This window comes from Ambystoma mexicanum, chromosome 9 (assembly GCF_040938575.1).
Source record: "Ambystoma mexicanum isolate Mex_15411 chromosome 9, UKY_AmexF1_1, whole genome shotgun sequence".
NCBI classification, from domain to species: Eukaryota; Metazoa; Chordata; class Amphibia; order Caudata; family Ambystomatidae; genus Ambystoma; species Ambystoma mexicanum.
In genome coordinates, this window is record NC_090931.1 from 1320792871 (window position 1) to 1320813044 (window position 20174).

Genomic DNA, 20174 nt, shown 5'->3' on the forward strand with positions numbered 1-20174 from the left:
GTGCCATTCCAAAACAATAGTCCTGAATTCCAAACAATTCCCATATATTTCACTGAAGCCATACCAAGCAGGAGATACAAATTCCCTGGAGAGCCAAATGATGCACAGCACATGTATGTTGTCGATTCAGTCAATTTTGTACAGAGAATACTTTTCAAACTTGACTGAACAAACATGGCATCCCCCTTTGGTTCACTTGGAGTAAGCAAATTTGGGAAATCAAAAGGTGTTCAAACATTAGTCATGGCATGTAGATTCCCACATTTGATGTATTTCTTATACAGAGTTCCTGACGGCTTGCAATAATAGGAACTTAAGCTTGTACTCTGACTGAAAGAGGGAGAGTTCGGGAGGGTGTACTGGAAAAGAAAAGGCTTACAATGGCACCAAGCATATTACCTAGGAATCAGGGAGTCTGGTATTGTGTGCGTTTCAGGCAAACAAATGCAATAAAAGAAAAGTTGGAACCAGTGTGGGCCCATATAGGGCTTGTAACTCCCATACCACATGCCTAAAAAGAAAAAGCTATACCAATAGGTAAGCTGTGCCAAGAAATGCTTCCACACCATCACCTCAGAGATTATACAATATCTAGATTTTTTTTTAATAAAAGAACAGAATTGGACAGCTATCATGCGGAAAGCTACTGTTCTTGACCCTAGAGTACCCTGTGAGGTGGGACAAGCATCTGTAAGAGGGAGAACTTACTCTTGGTCACAAGCAATAATGCAAATCCTGCAGACTGAAAGTGAGGCAGTGCGACAAGGATTCCATCCATCAGAATCTAATGATCAAGCGTTGGAGTAGGGTTTCTATGCGTTCGTCATTACAGATGTAGGAGGACTGAATAAAAATGACTGGTCTATCATTAGAAGCGACCAAGAAGCAGTAGTAAGTCTTTCTGTTGCAACAGGCTTCCTGGACACTCTTAGCAGGAGGAGTCCCAGTCATGGCCAGAACAAATAAATGCACTTAACTTGTCCAGGTTTGCAATACGCCAGACAATGTCAGGCTCTACTTTCTTGTTGCTTAGTGTGCTTACAAGATGTTTTGTAGCATCATTTGTCTGGGTATTGTGATTGACAAATTGCATTTTACATGGTGTTTTAAATATTCACCTTCAAACACCTTCCCTGGTTTGTCAGGAACTTCCTTCCTGGGTTAAGGTGCACTTGATTAATGGAACATGGATACAGGAGGACTATTTAACGCCTTATTCACATGCAAGTCCTGAAACACTATACTCATTATGTGAATGCCAGGGTTTAACTTGCATTTTGTGTGCGCATGCACCACCAGTAAATAACACTGAAGGCACACTCCATGTTACACCAATTGCAATTTCCACAAGTACATAACTTGTCAAATGGCTTGTATCTTGATCAGTTCAATGAAACCTGTTGCAATGTTCAAATTGGGGTACCAACCGTAGTCACAAGTTAAATGTTGTCGGTTTATTTTGAATCCACCCAGGCCATCGCAATTCAAATCCCTACCCTAGCCAAACCTCAAGTTAAGACCCTTACAGCTTCCAAGATTGAGCTTGCATTTGGCACACCTGCAAAACATGCGTTTTAGAGTGCCCAGAAGTGAGAAATCTCATCTCAAAGCACACTCTGCAGTGGTAAAAAAGAATGCATCTCTCATAGCCTCTGAAGATACAATGGAAGAGGCTGTGCACTCTTTAAATCAACAGCTCACAGTTAACTGGCATGAATACTGTTTTCTCTGCAAGCACTAGGTTTGCTACAAAAAGCGTGCGGTAAAAACCTGCGTTCATCATTACAGACATATTCGCCACTTGGTTCACTGTGTGGACTGCTGCTAATACTTAGACTTTCTCTTTTATGCTGCTGACAATCATGAATGTTCGCGACATGAAGCACCTTGAAGCAATCAGTTTTCAGTTCAAAGCTGAATTATGTAGATGGCTGGGGTTCTGACAATGTGCGCAATTTCTAAAAGCATTTAATCTTTTAATTGATCAGGAACATGCCTACGATGTCAGCCATTACCAGATGCGTAGTTTGATCCAAGGCGTTGCTTCTCGCCAAGAACGTGCAGGTCCGGATTTGCATTGTAGCAAGTTCGACTCTTCAAGACACTGTTTGTGCACAGAGACGTGTGTAGGGTCCAGAGATTCTTCCTACAAGTGTTCAATTGTGGTTTTATTGAAATCCCTCCAGCCGCCACAGCTCGCCATGGGATTGGGTCATGGAAAAGGAAACTGCTCAGAGGACGATTATGTCCAGATGTCTCCTGTGAAACCAACACAGCAGCAAGAGAACAAATGGGGCTCCAGTCGCAAAGCCTGATTCAAGCCAGACACGAAATGACGACTGCTTCCTCGCCAATGCTGGGACAGGGAGCAACCAGAAGTGATGGATACTCCTGGTTCCAGGAGTGCATGGCATAACATGCAATGCCCATGTCCTTGCAGAAATCTGGAATGCAAATTATTTTTCCCTTTCCTTCACCAGTTTGTTTCCCGACACATCAAGAGAAGATTAGCAGCAAATGCTGAGTTTCAGAAAGCCTGACCTACTGCTGAATCCGCCACTATTGGCATCACAATCTCGGTCCAATTAACTGAAAATATACTGCATTATACCACAAAGGCCAACTTTAAGCACACACTATACTTACATATTGGATGACCTCTACTTGAAAATCACCGTGGGTGACGGAAGGACTCATTAGTCTACCTCAAGGATCACTAATTTAAACTTTGGACAATTTACACAAGTGGCCATAAGCTCAAGACCAAATATTCTAGAGCTTCTTGGGTCAGAAGAACAAGTTACTTACCCCTGCTAGCTTTCTTTTGACGATGTTCCTCCAACGTATTCCTAATCTTTGATATTCAATATCCAGCTTGGAAAAAAAGAAAAAAAATGAATAAATTGGCAGAGGGCGCTGTGCGTCGATACAGTCTACTCTACGTCCCTCAAGGGCCTCCGTCATAGGCATATATAGCACGTGCAGCGCCCGTGGACTTCAGTTTTGTTTTTTTTCTTTCAGTAGAACTACCCGCATCAACACGGGTTTGAACGTATAAGGCTCTGAAGGATCGAAAGATGTAATAGCAAGGGAAATTCTACTGCAGGGTAGGCTGGGAGGGGGCGATAAGTAATACGTGGGAGGAACATCCAGTCGAAAGAACGTTACGAGTAACGTTATAAGTAACTTGTTTGAATGGTTTGTGTTCTCCCACGTATTCATCTTTGATCAACTCCCAAAGCACCGTTTGTGTTCCATGAACAGAAGGGAAGACTGCTTTTTCAAAACTGCCATCCTGACTTAGGGAAGAATCAAGGCAGTAATGCTTTGTGAAAGTGTATTTTAGACACCTCTCTCTTCCCCCCCCCCAAGCCAAGCCTACCCAAACACTGCCACCTACCTTCCTGGACATCCGGCCCATGAAGCGTGCGTCAGTCAAGCTTTTGCTTCCACCTTCTCCCCACCCCCTCTTCCTCTGCCTGACTCACACTCTGACACAGCCCTGTCTTCTCTCGATTCTTCTATTTGATACTCTTGATGGTCTTGCCCCTGTCATGAGGATCCGCCTGAAGTCCAAAGCCAAGTGCAATTCCTGGTATGACTCCGACCTAGCTACACTTAAACGTAGGTGTAGGGCGGCTGAGAGAAAATGGAGGGATTCCTGCTCATCCTCTGACAAACTGGCCTGTCGCCTACTCCAAAGGCAATACCGTCTCTCTGTCCGTACCAAGACGAGAGTCCACATTCAAGCCCGTGTCTCTGCGGCATCTAACAGCTCGGACAAACTCTTTAAAATTTGTAAGGAGCTGGCCAACCCTGCTGCAGTCTCTACCCCTCCCCTTGCCTCTCAGGCTCTTTGCAATGCCCTGGCCTCACACTATCTCAAAAACCCAAGACATCCTGTCCACACTCTCCTCCACTCCCTCTCCCCGTCGGTACTCACGGACCCTCCTCCAGCCACCCCCCCACCCTCCTCTTCCTTTCCTCTCTTCTCCCCTGATGAAGTCACTAGACAAGTCCGATCTATGAATGCCTCGTCAAAACCGGTTCATCCCTGTTCCTGTAAAACTCTCAAGGACCACATTGATACCCTTGCTCCGGGCCTTGCTGACTTCTGCAACCACTCCTTTGCCTCATGATCCTTCTCCTCCCCTCCCCTCTGAAGCACTCCGTTGTGCATCCTCTCCTCAAAAAACCCACAGCGGATCCCTCTTGTCCGGCCAACTATCGCCCAATTTCCATTACCCCCTTCTTAGGCAAACTCCTTGAATAGCTGGCCATCTCTCAGGTAAACCCTCATTCTGATTCTGTTGGCTGTCTCCAGGACCATAAGTCTGGCTTCAGATCTGGCAGAAGCACAGAAACTGCTCTCCTGAACATCCGTGAAGATCTGCTTTCCAACCTTGACTCTAGCATTCCCCCGTTCTCATCCTACTTGATCTCTCCTCTGCCTTCGACACGGTCAACCATACCATCCTGCTCAACCATCTCCTGGATAACTTGGGCATCAGTGATCAGGCTCTGGCCTGGCTGACCTCTCCTCTCTGATCGACCCTCCCAGGTCCAACTTGGGTCCTTCCTATCATCCATCTTCCTCTCCACCTGTGGTGTTCCCCAGTGGTCTAACCTCTCGCCGTGGCTTTTCAACCAATAACTGGCAACTCTCGCCCGCTGTATTGCCATTTTCTGCTCAAACGTCCAGTGTTACGCAGACGACAACTCATTTTCAGGCTGCCCTCGGCCACCTCCTCCACCTCTCTCATCACTGATTGCCCAACTGCCATTCAAGAATGGTGTGCCGCCAACGATCTTTGTCTTAATGCCAGCAAGACAGATCCTCCTCATTGGCACACCATCACTTTCCTTTCCCCTCACTCTCTGGCTGGCCTTCCTTGGCCCTCCTCCTATCCCCACGTGCGAGGCCAAGAACCTTGGTGTCACCTTTGATTCCACTCTCCTTCTCCATCCACATCGCTGATGTATCAAAAATGTCAAGCATCCTACTGCACCTCCTCAGAGGTATTCCTTTCCTCTCATTCCCCCAGAAGCTCACTGTCTCCCAAGCTCTGGTTCTCTCTAAGTTGGACTATTGCAACAGCCTCTTTCTTAATCTACCTGCCTCTACTCTCCGCCCTTTACAACTTATCCAGAACAGGACTGAGAGACTTGTCCTTGGCCTCAAGCCCTGGGATCGTATCTCTTCAGCTCTGAAATCTCTCCATTGGCTCCCAGTGGATGCAAGGATTAAATTCAAAACCCTTTGCATTGTCCACAAGGCTTTCTGGGGCCTGGGTCCAACATACCTTCAGCTATCCCTCTGCAAATACCTCCCATCTCGAGCACTCTGCTCCTCTACCTCCAACTCCCTCAGGGTCAGTCGTTTCTCAAAGAAACAAGCTGGGGGTAGATCTCTGTCTTCGGCTGGGGCCTCCCTCTGGAACAGCCTCCCTGCCACTCTAAAACTTGAGGAGAACCATCTCCGGTTCCGGAAGCACCTCAAAACCTTCCTCTTTGCTTCTGCCTTCTCCTCTCCCCTGTTGATTCTACTTTCCCTCGGCACCATGCACCTGGCCACCTTCTGTCCTCCGGGCCCAGGTACCTGCTCATCTTGCCACCCTCACACACTGCCTCCGGGCCACCTCCTGCACTGGGGTCTGTATCTGTACCCATACAGCTCTCCCCTTTTCTTCCTGCACTTTCAGACCTACGTGGCCTGCTGCCATAAACCCAGCACTTGGCACTTGCTGGCTGCACTCCCATCGTTTGTTGACTTTTTATTTATTATTTTTGTTTTTTTCCTTCTCGCGCCACTCTCCTTTTGTTCCCCCTTCCATGCACTTCTCCCCCTTCCCCCTCTACCCTGCACTTGCACGTTCTCAATGTCACTGGGCCTAGTAAGATTGTTGTTTTTGTTCTCCCCTGTTCCCCTTCCCTTGTCGTGCTCTGAAACACTTGTGTATGAGCGCGATAGAAATAAAATATCAATATCAATAAATAAAGGTTAGTGACAAAGTAATCCTTTCTAGGTAAAGGAGTGAAAGATTTTTCTGGTAAGGGCGTCGAAGGTTTCAAAAATGTTGAACTTGTCGCTCAAGGAGTCAATGTCTTCAATGAAGAGGGTTTTCAACTTCGATGGCACCGAAGGTTTCAATTGCATAGATAGTGCCATTGGTGTCGATGGGCCAGCTGGCATCGAGGGCATCAACGGCCTCTACCTCGACTTATTTTTTGAATTGCCGTTCAAAGGATCCTTTGATGATTTCGCATCACGCCAAGACCTCGACGACTGTCTATGTCTGTCTGGCTTTCGTCCTGGGCTCGAGGGCGTGCAGGATTGGGCTCAAGCCCTTTCCTTGCCAGCTTTTGAAGGCATGGTAGGAGCATGGCTTATCGCGAGGGTTTCTGTTTTTCAAAAATATTCAGCATTTCTAACCAGAATACTTCCTATACGGCAGGTGTGGAGGCCTTAGTGGGACAGGATATAGCTCTCTCAGGCGAGGAGTCAGACGAGGAAGTCTAAGTAGGCGATTTATGGTGCCTGACTTCCTAGACGAGGAGTAGCGGGAGCCACTCCTCGATCTAGACCTTTTCGCCTTCTTTCTTTGAGGAGAGTCACCTCTCGCATCGTCAGAAGAAAGTTTCTGCGACAGGGTAGTCGATGGGGATTTCTTGGGGTTTCTATCTACTGACAATTTCCCCTTTTGCTCCTTCAGAGCTTTTCCGGTCATCAATTGACATTTCGAGCAGGCCGAGGTCTTGTGCTCCACACCGAGAGACAAACATACTCAATGCGGATCGGTTATCGACATCTTGGAATTGCAATCTTGACACTTTTCAAACCCAGTCTTTGGGGTAGACTGTGTCAAAGATGAAGACATTTACGTATCTTTCGTGAAGGAATGTATTGAAGCACGCCGTAGTTCTTGAAGCGCAAACTTACTCGGAAAAACAGAACTGAAGCCAACGGGCCCTGCGTGTGCTATATATGCCTTCCATGACATCATCCTCGAGACAGAGGCACTCGAGGGACACTGAGTTGACTGCATCAACGCACAATGCCCTCTGCCGAAGAAAATAATCTGAAGCAGCTGAAGCTGGATATTAAATATCACATATTAGCAATACGTGGGAGGACACAATCCATAAGTAAGGAGCCAATTTGTGCAGGATGTTCATTTCTAATGCGTTCTGAAATACACCAATGTCTCACCTCGAGGCTATGGCCAGTAACAGGAAGTGGAATTTACCTTAATACCTCACATTAAAAAAATGTATTAATTTATGTTTTTTCTTGGCTATAACCAGTAATAGCAATTAGAATTAATCTGAATACATGTGTTCATTTAGGTTTCCTTTTTATCTTAGCCAGAACCACTGGTAGAAATTACTCTGAATGCTTCCAGTTACACATATTTATTCATGTATGTTTTCTTAGCACCTACATTTTGTTTATAGCCACTCATGTATGTACTCTGCAACTCATTTATTTGGCTATGCAGTGTTTATTAATCACAATTGCTACAATGTGCATGCTTTATTTTTGCCACCAACATATGTGCCTTGTTTTGCAAATATAGCTCCTAAAAGCACCAGATAGGGTGTCAAAGTGCTACAGATATCCGATCTATTACAACTGTCTTGAAGAGGAGGACATGAACTCAGAATAACTAAAACAGATTCTGTTGTAGGAATGCAAAGGTTATGCAACATCAACTATCATGTCAGTACTTTTAAAGACGCTTATTGCTTTTCAGGGGCCTTACGGCTTTAGCAACCCATCCCTATCCAGGTAAATGTTCTTCGAAGTCAGATTGGAGGTAAAGTAGGCAAGGCACAGATGCAGAAAAGGCAAAGTTCCAGAGGATTCTTCAATAACAAGTAAAGGACTTGTCTTGTTCAGGACTTTAAAAAGTACAGTCAACATTTGGGTCAATGGTGACCCGTGTCCTCCGGCGCAGCCGCGATCACAGCGTGTGATCGAAGTTCACAAAAAGTAATGTAAAAGGTACACTGCCACCAGCCTGAAAAGAGGGACTTGCCACAGTAACCGAAAAGTTACTAGAGATGTGAGAAAAGGGATACTCCACATAAGGCCAAGTATGCTGATCTCACAAAAGAAAGTACAGGTAGGATAAAAAAAAAAATCCCATGCCTTGATAATGGGGTGTTAACCAAGGGGAAATAAAGAAACATTACATTGGAAGCTCAAGGAGCTTCCATTAAAACTGCACAGAAAGTGCTGTGTGTTACTTCATTAAAATATAGATGTCAGAAAAGATGGAGGAAATCAGGACTCCAAAACAATATGCAAAAAGAGGTAAAAAGGGTTCCCAAGATCAGATTGAGTGAGCGTGGAAAAAAGTTCCCACTCACTCAGTATAATCAGACAAAAAAGCGCTGGGGGCTCACAGTTGGTGAGAATTTCACTTGAGAAGGAAAATCGAACACTGGTCCACTTTAGGCATTTGCTAGATCGCCTGCAAGTTGAATAAATGTGCACCATTTTAGCACACAGTTTTGGTTTCAGTCGTTTAGATTTAGATGTTTCTCCCCCCCAGACATGGCGTTAGTAGGTGTGGGCTCAGCTATAAAAACATCCTGGCCAGAGCAGAAGATTAACGTTTCAGTTAGGAGAGAATGTGTGTGTTGGTGTCAATATCAAAGCAATTCATGTAAGCAAACCATTTAATCTTCCAACCTTGTCAGTCCTCACTTGCTAAGGCGGAGAGGGGGTAAAAAGCAACTGTTCTTCATGCTGGTAAGAATTCCAGTAAGCATAAGATTGCCAAATTACAGGTAAGTAACTACAGCTTCACAGAACGATATTGGTAAGCTGCCACACCAACAAGGGGGTATTTAGAAAAATCCCTCTAAAAAGTAGAGGGAGTATTACAAAATAAAAAAATAATTTAAAAACAGCCTTAGCGTGAACATCTATATTATTTGCATGTTCCACATCGCAATGCAGCATACAGAAATAGAGTTTCCATAGTAAGTAGTGTAGACTCCATTACACAAAGACTGATTTGTCATTAAGAAAATCCGTAAATTAACATCGTGTACCTGGTTTTCTTTACAGAGATGTTGCTACTAAGCTTCTCTAGTCTGCATTCTCCAGTGTCATGGTTAACAATCAATATGCATTCTTTCAGGTAAGGCCTCTTCGAGCCCTTAAACACAGTTACTGGTGCAGTTGAACCCTGTTATGAAAGAAATGTGTATAATCAATGTTTTTAGGGCCACTTAAGATGCAAACAGTTAATAGAAGTACCTAAAATCATAATGCAGTGACCTCCAAACGATCGCTTTTGTGCTTCACATTGTAAAAAGTAGCTACAAGTATCTGAATGAAATCAGGACAAAGGACTGATAACTGCTTGGTGAGGTTAAAGCAAATGAGGAGTGTGCAGCTATGTTTTGGATGTACTAGCACACAACCGAATGCTAGAATAGTATAAAGGGAAAAAAACTAGACTTACAAGCAAATCTGCTTTCTCCAGTATAGGCCCGATATTGAAATCACATAGGTAGTTTAGAATACGTCGTCTGGTGGAGTATAATAAGTGGTCACACAATCTGATTCAATTGAATTTGCTCGTTGAGAATTCTAAAAATGCGGGTTGTTTTTGGGTTTCATCTGGGACGCTGCCCAGATGAAAGGGCAGCCCAGATGATGTCCAAACGACTGCTTGTAGCAGCCGTTTCTGAGCGAACAATGGAATAAACAAACGGGAGGTTAGTTCACCATCCACCCTTTACACTGGTACACGTTATGACCCCAGTATCGTTGTATACGCGGATGCATGGTCCTCCTGTGGTACAGACCCCACGTTCGGCTTGTGACATGCATTTTCATGCATTTCCATACAATTATGCCGCATCTGCCCCTACAAGATGATACTGCATGTAGAACGCACTAATTAAAAAAAACGCTCCTGCTTTTGATGTGTGTGGTGTCGAACTCAATATGAGCCGATCCACTGTATGTGTACCTAGCTAGAGCATGTCGATCAAACATGTGCTTTTCAAGTTCAACAAGTATAATGACATAAATGTTATTTAGCCTGCGACCGAGATTTTAAGACCTTCTATGGCTGTTTGTCTAGGTTGCATTTTATGTTGAGCAGCCCCTCCCTTGCATCAATAAGGACCGCCATACAAGGGGAAATATTATGACGAGGGTAAGATACAACTTTGCCCTAGGGGCATTTAGATAAATATGTACTTGGGTTTTGAGTCCAAATCTAACAGACCTGGTCTCCCTCCTCCCCAGTCCCACTTTTTCTTTTCATCCAGGTGGGGGGGCCTCTTGAAAAAAGCCAAGTTTAATCATGCTGAATAAAAACTAATGAAGACAGCACACTACCTAGTGCTTGTTGTAGTAGCCCTGATGAAAGTGGTCCAAATGACTCAATACCGCTGAAACCGGTCGGCTTTCCTTTCTCTGTGTCTTGCCAGAAATATACCACAGAACCAAAAACTTGACGCCAGACTGCAGACTGATCCTCCCACAAAACAAGAGAGATGACCATGATATTTCACTATACTCGGATTGGAGTTTAGAAATATCCAATTACTCTGTATCCCAGTATACAGAAGAATTCACTGAGCTACCTTGGTCCATTCATTGCTTTTTTTTTTACAACTGTATGCACTAACACATCACCGATCTACGGTATAACTGCTGTGGCACTTACCAAGAACCTTTGTTTTAGATAATCTGCACTCCATAGAAATTGAATAAAAAGGATATAATGTTTCACTTGGAAAGCAGTCAATATATGGCAAAAAGGCAACAAAAAGAATTGGTTTTTAGAATTTACAACGAGCAAATTCACCTGAATCAGATTGTGTGACCATTATGACTAACGGAAGATTCGGGTGTTAGATTAGTGCCATTAAATGTATCTATATCCAAAACTACAGTAATTGCAATAAACTCCAATCAATGTTCAACAATTGTACTTGTTGTCACATTCATGATCATGTTTCCTTTGTCGTATTCTCGATAATATTCTAAATTATGTTCGCCCCAGTGGCCAAAAATATGTCATCCCTATTGGCAACACATTGACATATTACATAAGCCTATGCTAGGTGGTTTTGCTAAAGTTACAGCCTGTGGCACTTAGGAAAGTCCACCTTGAGTGAACACGGTTAAACTTCTTAGCTTTGGCCTGAACTACCCAAAGGTATGGTTGCAATGGACAAGCAGCCAGGCTTAGCCTAAGGAGGGAGGAGGGCTGTAGTAGGTACACAACTCTTAGCACACCTTGATTCAAGAAAACGTGATTATACTAAATTTATATAATAATAAGAGATATGCATTATATATGCTAAGGTACACCATTGTAATTCAATGATCAAGCAAGTACTAGAAAACATGTAAGAGAACTCTTATAACGCTCTTAGGATGGTAAACCACAGGGGTCACATTAGAACAGCTTTATGGGTAAAATCGCTTTCAACCAACTTGAAACATATATGCAACATTTTCAAACTCTTTGTAACTTTGACCACAGCCTTTCTAAACAGTTCAACCCCATCTGGTATTAGTCACTCGATCACCCTTGACCAGGGGTTAGGGGTTAGGCAGGGAAGACCAAGTACAGTGTTCATTTGGAGTAGCTCACAACTTTAGCCCCTTATGGGCTGAGAGGATTTTTAACTTCACATGGGGCAAAAATACAGCACAGTACATTAATTTTGAAATTATTGTATGCACGGACCCAGCCAAAGAAACTAGTTATCAAATGCAGTGCACACAAGGCCGTTGGAGATGATGTAGGAAAAGGTCATGCTTTAGCAGACCAAATTGCAAAGGGGACTGCACAGTGACTATCTCTTATGTATGTTACACATATGACACAGCTAGAGAATAATCACATTTGATAATGCCTTTGAGACAGTGCAAAATATTCAGGCTCAGGCCACAGAGAGAGCTGCAGGATTGGAAACTGCATGATAAACGTATAGACTGATGCTGGGTGAACTCACAGAAATGACACAGATAGAAGTTGCCACACAAATATATCTCTCTAATGTCTCATGTCCATGGCCCGTCTCATGTAGGTGCAGGGCGAATGTGCAAGTTGCTCACTACAGTGTGGAATAACTAAGCTAAGACCAGCCACGGTTGCTTTTTGTAAAAACTGTTTAGTATGTGCGCCCTACAACATTGGGAAGAGTGAGGGAGATCCCAAAAGGACATTTCCGGCCACCTGAATTTCCCTTTGAAGCGCTATAAATGGATTTCAATGAATTGCCTCCCTATCAAGGATAAAATGGGTTAGTGATAGTATGCAGGGTTCGAAATTGAGTGGAGCTGGGAGCTATTTAGCTCCTGCTTCTAGCATAGTAGAGCCTGGTTAGCTTGAAACCAACAGCTACCAGGAGCTAGTTTTGGCTCCTAGTGCCAACTCGTGCCTTCCAAACATGTAAATATGACATCAACTGAGTATTAGAGAATGTTAATAAAGAAGAATTAGAACACATCTAATATACATTTAAATACAATGGTTCATACGAAAGGGACAAAACGTTAGAGGAGCATCTCTGGGAGCTCCTGGTTCCCCTGCGGTAGCTCCCGACACTGGGTGTCAGTTGATAACCGACACCAGGAGCTGGTTTTAACTCCTGCTCATTGAATCTCAATTTTAAACCCTGGTACGTATGTTTAGCAAATGGGTAGAAGCATTCCCCTTAAAAGACAATACTGCATTAAGTACTGCTAAAATACTTAGAGTATTTAGCCTGATTTCGACTGGCATGCACTTTTTGGAGTGATAATGGCATGCGCTTTGTTAATACCCCAGGCAGTGGGTTTGGTGAAATGAATAAATTATACTTTAAAGAATAAAGTTATCAAAGATATATGCTAGTAGTGCGTTGGATGGGTCGATGCACTCCCACTAGCATTATTCTCCATGAGAATTATTGTGCATTCAGTTGTTGGATTGTCTCCTTACAAAGTAGTCATGGGCTGCCCAGCTAATGTATGGGCATGCCAATTCCAAAGAGACAGAGTACTGTACCTTACCCTTTGTTGATAGATTACTGAAAGGAATTGGCTAAAACTTTGTCAATTCGCCATAAACGGGTCGCTGACAACGTGCCAAAACCACTGGAGAGGCCAGAACAAAGCATTCAACCCGGCGAGTGGATCTACACGAAGAACTTTCAGCGAACATCTGGGTTGCAATCCTGTTGGAAGGGTCCAGTGCAGGTTTACTAACCACTCAGACTGCTTTGAAGTGCTGTGGCCCCAAAAGCTGGATCCACTCTAGTCATGTGATGTATGCACCGTGCAGTTACCTGCCCATGTAGATAGTGCATTGCCTGGTAAGGAGACCCAAAATCCCCCTCCCAGTGACAAGATTATTGACTTTTGCACTAATATCGCTAGTCCCAAAGACATTGCTGGAGCAACAGAGGGGCCACGATGCAACTTGAGACCAAGGAAACTGAACAGCTATTGAACTGGAAACTGTGAGGAGGAACCCCTTTCTGTGAGGGACAGCTACCAAGCGGTCAAGACTGCACCTTTAACTACTTAGGTGTAAGGTAGCATGAAGAGACACTCCAAGGAACAATTAACCGGTGAAACTGGTCTTTTTGGAATTTCGTTTGGCCCTTTTGTTTTGCCCCATACACAAGCTATGCCAAACCATGAGTGTATGGTATTTCACCCCAGAGAGGGTCTGTGCATCTCCATACGTCTCTTCTGTCAAAGACAAAAATGGTATTGTTCCAAAGGGGTACGCAGCATTGTCAGGATTGTGTGGGAGTGTGTGTTAGGTGGGTGGTTATTACTAGATTATATAGCGCCATCCTTTGGTACAGTAATCAGTGTCCACAATGCCAACCTGTCTTCAATCCAGCAGGATCATAGAGAAAAATATTATCATTATTATTTTTAGAGTATTGCGGACCATGCACACTTCTCTATGGGTCCATTGGGTATTGGTGGAGCTTTATGGTCCATAATGACATTTCGGTGGAAACTATTGCCCGTTATTTTTCTTTTATTGGCCATTTTCCTTTTCATAGGTCTTTGTATTAATTGTGTGCCTGCCTTGTGCCAGACTTTAGCTTAATGTCTCAGACCACAGGCAACTTCAGTATCCACCACAAACACTTATTATGCAAAAGAATGTTAGAGGTATGTAACAGATTGACTTACTAATATTACATTATGATAATAGAACTTATGTTCAAAGGGTCGATTGTGGAACATTGTAAAAAAGGGAACTGTAAGCACTCTGTAAAATGAATGAACATTTGATCTTTTCATCTGGTCAGTTTTGTGAACACGGTTACAATGTGCTTGCCTTCGAGAAAACGGTTTGCTTTACACGTACACATGTATACTTCGAGCAAGTCCAAGGGGTGGAAATAGCCCAGGTAGCAGCTGCATTGGCAGTAAACAGAGACCCTGAGTCTGTGTTCGCATTTAGCCTGGTGATTTAATGCCTGTCATGAAGCAATGTAACACCAAGTGTATAAAAGCTGTTTGTTCTCAGAATAAGAAGAGGTACAGATATAAAGCCAGTTGCTTCGTCCCATCCTCGCTTAAGTGTATTAATAATAAAATATCATGTGGAGCCTTTGAAATCTTCTGTGCTGGTGTCTCATTCTGCGGCTTATGGGCACAGGTGGGTATTATGAGAAGTATTGTGCCACAAAAGGATATTTGCTATTCTTGCTTGTTGGTGCCTTTTTCAGGCTCGGTGGAACACCACAAGTCAATTCTTCTCGGTCCTCACCTCTGATGAGGGGACTTTCGGGAGCCAGTTTGAGTAGATAAAGGTCCAGGAGGATGCCCTCCAGGTTGCAGGCAAAACTGCGCTTCTGGAGACTATGCACAAAGGAGCAGCACAGGGTATTGGGAGATTGCAGGCTTTGGCGGTCCAGCGATGGGGCAAAGTGTATATCGTCTTGAGACAGGTTAGGCCTGCCAGCCCATGGGAGGAAGTCATCCTCTTTGGATTTTCACTGTTGCTTGGCAGGAGGAGGTCAGGACAGCAGCGGTCACCCAACAGGCTCTGGCGGTCGTTGGAAGTGGCTGGTGGCATCTTTGTTGGTCCAAGTTTGGAATCTTCTGTTACAGTGGTCGGCTATCAGTTTCAGCTCCCGGACCTCAGAATTTATTCAGCAACACCGGCTGAGTCCACCAATCATGACCCATGCATCATTCACACTTGGGGATGGCTATCCAATGGGGACAGCCAGCCTCCCAGTCTGAATTGGTTTCAGTCAACACACTGCAGGACAAAGATAGGGGTGTTTTCGGTCACCTCCCCACTTCCAGTCCTCCCAGTCACTCAAAGAACCTTCATAGGTTTTCCTTGGGAAGCCGGGCAAAGACAAGCGAATCCACCCTCACCCAGAATTGCAAAAGGCGGCATCAGAAAGACCTTGTTCAGAGCTTAAAATTGTAGGTAAACCTTGTGTCCCATACCGCAGTAGCGTAGACAGTCTGTGATAAAAGTTTGCAAAAAGTCAAGCTAAAGGTACACTGCCATCAGCTTGAACAGATGGACCTGCCATAGTAACAACTGCTGGAAAGGCAAGAAAATGGATACAACGTCTCCCCCTCAGCACACCACATAAAAGGTGGGGTGTGCTAATCTCACAAAATAAAAACACTTCTAGGTGCTTCCAGGAGGAGGAGGGGGCATCGCAGCCCAGGAAGACTCTGCCTCCACTCTCAGGCTCAGCTTTGAGTGGAGAAGAGTGTGATGTCTCTCCTGCTGGTGCTGCCGGCGGCTAGAGGGATCGAGTCGTGCCACACATTAAGGCCTTCTGGTGCGTGGGATGGGAGAGACAACACGCGTCATAACAGTTGCTGTTCGTGTCCCAAACTGCCTGCTTTGTGGCAGGACAAGCCCTTTACACCGCACATGCAGTACGTGAGGCGGATACAATATTTCTCCTTTTTCCCAAACAAATAAAAGTGAAAACACAAACAGTAACTGACAACCATCTGAAACTCCCCTGTGCAAATCTAGTCCGGCACAAGTGCATGCTCTTTACGTATATCTCACCACCAGTGGTGGAAATGGGAAAAAGTTGGTGGGGGAATCCCACAAGGGTCAGGGTGGGGCTGGAGTTTGTGGGCGGGGGTGCGGTGTCCGAGGAGGCGGGGTTCAGAGTGGGCAGAGCTGGCAGTTGACCTATCAAAAGAAATGTCCAAAATAATAGCTTAAAACAGCAATATCAAACTTTCTGGCACAAAAAGGTATGAATGGCCTTGTGCAACTGTGGACCACTTTTGCAACACCAGCGAGACAAAGGAAACGGGTGCACAATGAAAATAAAGCACCCGAGAGGAGAGTACAAAATAACAAAAATGCTCTGTGCAGTGTGCACAGCCCACTTGCACCATGGGGCAGATTAGAGACTGAACCCACCAAGGTGGGGGCTCAGATCTAATCTGCCCTGTGCGAGCATGAGTACATTGCAGATTAGATCACAGGCTCTGCAAGGAGCTGCTCCGTCCCCCGCCGTCGTGGCCGCTCTTTTTTTTTTTAAATTAACCTAGTGCAGAGCCTGGGTTTAGGGGCAGACTCTGGCCGGATCCCCAGATCCGGCTACGCATCTGGTGCCGGATCTCGGATCTGGCGAGAGCCGGCCCAATGACCAGCGCTGCTCACCACTCTGTCTCTTAGCCTCTCTCGAGCCTTCGGGTCTGCCCTTAGGTTGTACCTACTGGGCCACTGCCGGGGCATTGTCTCTGGGTTCTCTCCCACCTATGGATCACCTCCATCTTCTAGCGGCTCACCTGCCTCACCGCTGTGTGTTACATCTTCGCTTCTGTGACTCTGGGTGTGCCGTGAGTGCTCATCGCTCTCATGCGGTGTCCTCTCGCACATCTGCTTTGGCACCATCTTGAACCAGGATGCGTTCCTGGCGGTGGTCTGCTGTCCTCTTGCTGCTGCCATTGTTCCTTCAGTTTGGATCACTGTCCAGGGTGCGCGGTCATAGCCTCTTGGACATAGTGGCTTTTCGCAGTACCAGTACGCGATCTCCAACCCTGTACTTTGATACTCTCGCTTGTCTCCTGTCGCTCATACAATTGTTTGCCACAACTCTTTTTCCTGAGTGCAGTCACTGTCAAGATCGTCCATCCCGCCCCTGCTAGGGTGATGTGATATGGTTGAGTTTACCATAGTGCCACATACGAGGTCTACTGGAGGTACGTTTGTGGCGCTGTGGGACATCACCCTGTTCCGTAGGAATCGGTAGATTCACTTTCCACAGGCTGTTCTGGGATTGGATATGCGCAACACTTTGATAGTCCTCATGAATCTCTCCACATCCCCATTTGCTTGCGGCCACCTGGGTGCGATGTGGTGGATATCGGAGATGTAGATTGTCCATGTACTTTTTCAGTTCTATCCCCCAATGAGCAGCAATTCCGGGTACCGCGAGTAGTTAGCAATAGCCACCAGCAGTATGTGCCTTCTTGCACTGTACAAAAGTCGATGCTCATGGCGTCCCACCTGGACGATCCGGGCTCTGCCGACTGAACTGGCTCAGAGTTAGGTGGTGCTCCCGTGATTTGGCATTCAGTATGTGACAGTATCCTCCACCTTGATGTCTATTTGAGGGAATCACACTCTGCTGCATATTCTGGCCTATGTTCTGACCATTCTTTGGTGCGCTTCATGTGCGAGTGTGACAATCCTGTCCTGTAGACTGCTGGGGATTACTACGCGGGTGCCTCATGATTAGCCCTTTGTTGGTGACAGACAGCTCCTGTCGTACCGGGAACATACCAGTTTGGAAGTCTCGGGCCTCCAGTGTGCGGTTATGTACGTGGCGGAGGAATGATTTCCATTCTCTTGATACGATTGTGTTTTTCACTATGTGACAACAATGGTCGTTTTGTGTGGCCTCCACAGTGTCGTCGTTGCTGCCTGCCCGGAGCTTCATGGTGTTTAGGATTTGACAGATGTGGTCTTCCGGCTCTTCTGCCTCCTTCACCTCAGCCAGGGTTGCGGCCCTCGGGTGCCTGGACAAAAGATCTGCTGGGTTGTCTGTACCTGCTTGATATGCCAATTCGAACTCCTACTGCTGTAGCTGTAGCAGCCACTTCCCAATTCTAGCCGGAGGGTGTGCTGATGACCCTGTGAAAATCGAATGAGTGGTTTGTGGTCCGTGTACGCTCTGAACTTCCGTCCATAGAGGTAGATGTGGAAATGTTGACAGCCCCAGAGTACTGCTATTGCCTCCTTCTCAATGTGGGAGTACCGTTGGCCGGTAGGCGCGAGTGCCCGGGAGGCGTATGCGATGGGCTTCGTCTCACCTCTTCGTGACTGTTGGACAAGGATGGCTCAACTGCACTCACATCCACATACAGTTCTGTCGTCAGCGTTGGGTCATAGCAGGACATTGTTGTCTATGATGATAGGGATGTCTTCATTCGTTCGAAGGCTTCCTGGCATTCGGGACTCCAGTCCCACTTGACATTTGACCTCTCGAGTTCTCAAAGTGGTTCAGACATGGTCGCCAGGTTGGGAATAAATCTGCCACAATATGTTGCATTCCCAAAAAGCTGCTTACTTCCGTGCAGTGGGGAGGCCTCCTTTATGTAAGCTACCATTTGGGGGTAAGCAGATACCCCCCTCGCTGTTTAAGACGTACCCGAAGAATGTGAGCTCTTCTTTAGGAAATTCACATTTGTCCAGGTGAATAGTAAGGCCTGCAGTCTCCAGTCTGCTGACCACCATTTCTAAGCGGCGCATGTGTTCTTGCCCGTCGCTGGCGTGGATGAGGATGTCGTCGCTGACATTCAGCACTCTGGGGATCCCTTGGATCATTTCCTGGATGGCTTGTTGGAAAACCTCTGCCGCTGAGGATATTCTGAAGCTTAGCCTCTTGTACCGCCCCAGACTCAGATGGGTGTAGAAAGTTATAATGTACATAGAGTCTGTATAGTATCAATTGGTGGTAGCCAGCGTTGAGATCAATTTTTGAAAAAATCTTTTACCCTGTGAGGTCCGATTATCTCATCTAGGGTGGGGGTGATGTGCCACCCCGTTTTAATTGCTGCGTTGGGGAGGTGCATGTCTATGCAAATTCGTACCTTTCCTGGTTTTTTTGTGTGACCACCAATTGTGACACCCATGGTGTTGAACCAGTCACCTGTTCGATGATGCCAGCTTTTTCAAGTTACAGTAGTTCTTTTGCCACCAGGTCTCTCATGTGGAATGGAGTTCTCCTACGGAGTACCGCTTGGGGCTGAACTGTATGGTCAATATGTAGTTTTATGAGCTTCCCTTTTTGGCATCCAATGCCTTTGAAGATGCCAGGGTGTTTAGCTAGTACATCGGTGACATCAGTGGAATCTGCATCACCACAGACGAACCCGATTAGTCCTAGATCTTCAGCTGCCTCCCAGCTAAGTAGGCATTTGATACCAGCGTTGGAAACATAAATCTTGGATTTGATTGCCGTTTTCCCCTCTGCTTAGTTCGGTTCTAAACCGTCCCACAACCGGGAGTGGAGTCTTGCTGGCATAGGCCAATAGGAGAGTTTCTGTGGTCCTGAGTTCTGGACAGAGTTTCCAGAACACAGTGGTTGGCATTACATTCACTGTCGATTGTTATTAGTGTCTCTTGTCCATCTATTTTTACAAGGGATTTCAGTCTTTTCTTTTTCGGCTCAGCGTTTCCATGATCCCATGCTGAGATGAGGTGGATTGTCCCCCCTCCTCGCTCTCCCTGTCCCCACAGCCATCGCTTCCTCTCAGAAGTCGTCCCGGATTCGTCTGTTCACAAGTTGTCTTCCACTGCTACTACACGCGTATCCGCTTGTTTCTTCTTCTTCTTGGAGATGGATTTCAGCTGTTGCGGTTGTTATTGGCGTGGAGGGTGCCCTGACGATCTGCAAATGTGTGCTTAGTGGTCCTTTCGGCCGCATGCTCCCCACGTGGTTCCTTGCGCTGGGCAGTTTATCTTTCCGTGTTGTGCTCCTCCACACCATCCACACTCAGTCGGACCGGGGATTCTTGGTTGCCACGGTGGGGAGTTGTGGGTTTCACTGTATTCATCATTCGGTGCTTGACGGTTGGAGATTTGCGCTATTACCGCTGTTGTTGGTGCCAGTTGAAGTTTCTGGAGTGTGGTGCTGCTCGCGTGTGACAGCTCTCTCTGGCATCCATATTCGAG

At 45.7% G+C, this 20174-nt stretch overlaps 1 protein-coding gene across 1 annotated transcript in view; it reads right to left on the reverse strand.

Annotated features, from left to right (window-relative positions):
* The window catches only part of EAF2 (ELL associated factor 2), a 530169-nt gene that overhangs the window by 370541 nt on the left and 139454 nt on the right, over positions 1–20174 (reverse strand). Inside the window, exon 3 of the mRNA XM_069616693.1 lies at positions 9064–9200. Coding sequence (XP_069472794.1) covers positions 9064–9200 — 137 coding nt within the window. The remainder of the gene's footprint in view (positions 1–9063; positions 9201–20174) is intronic.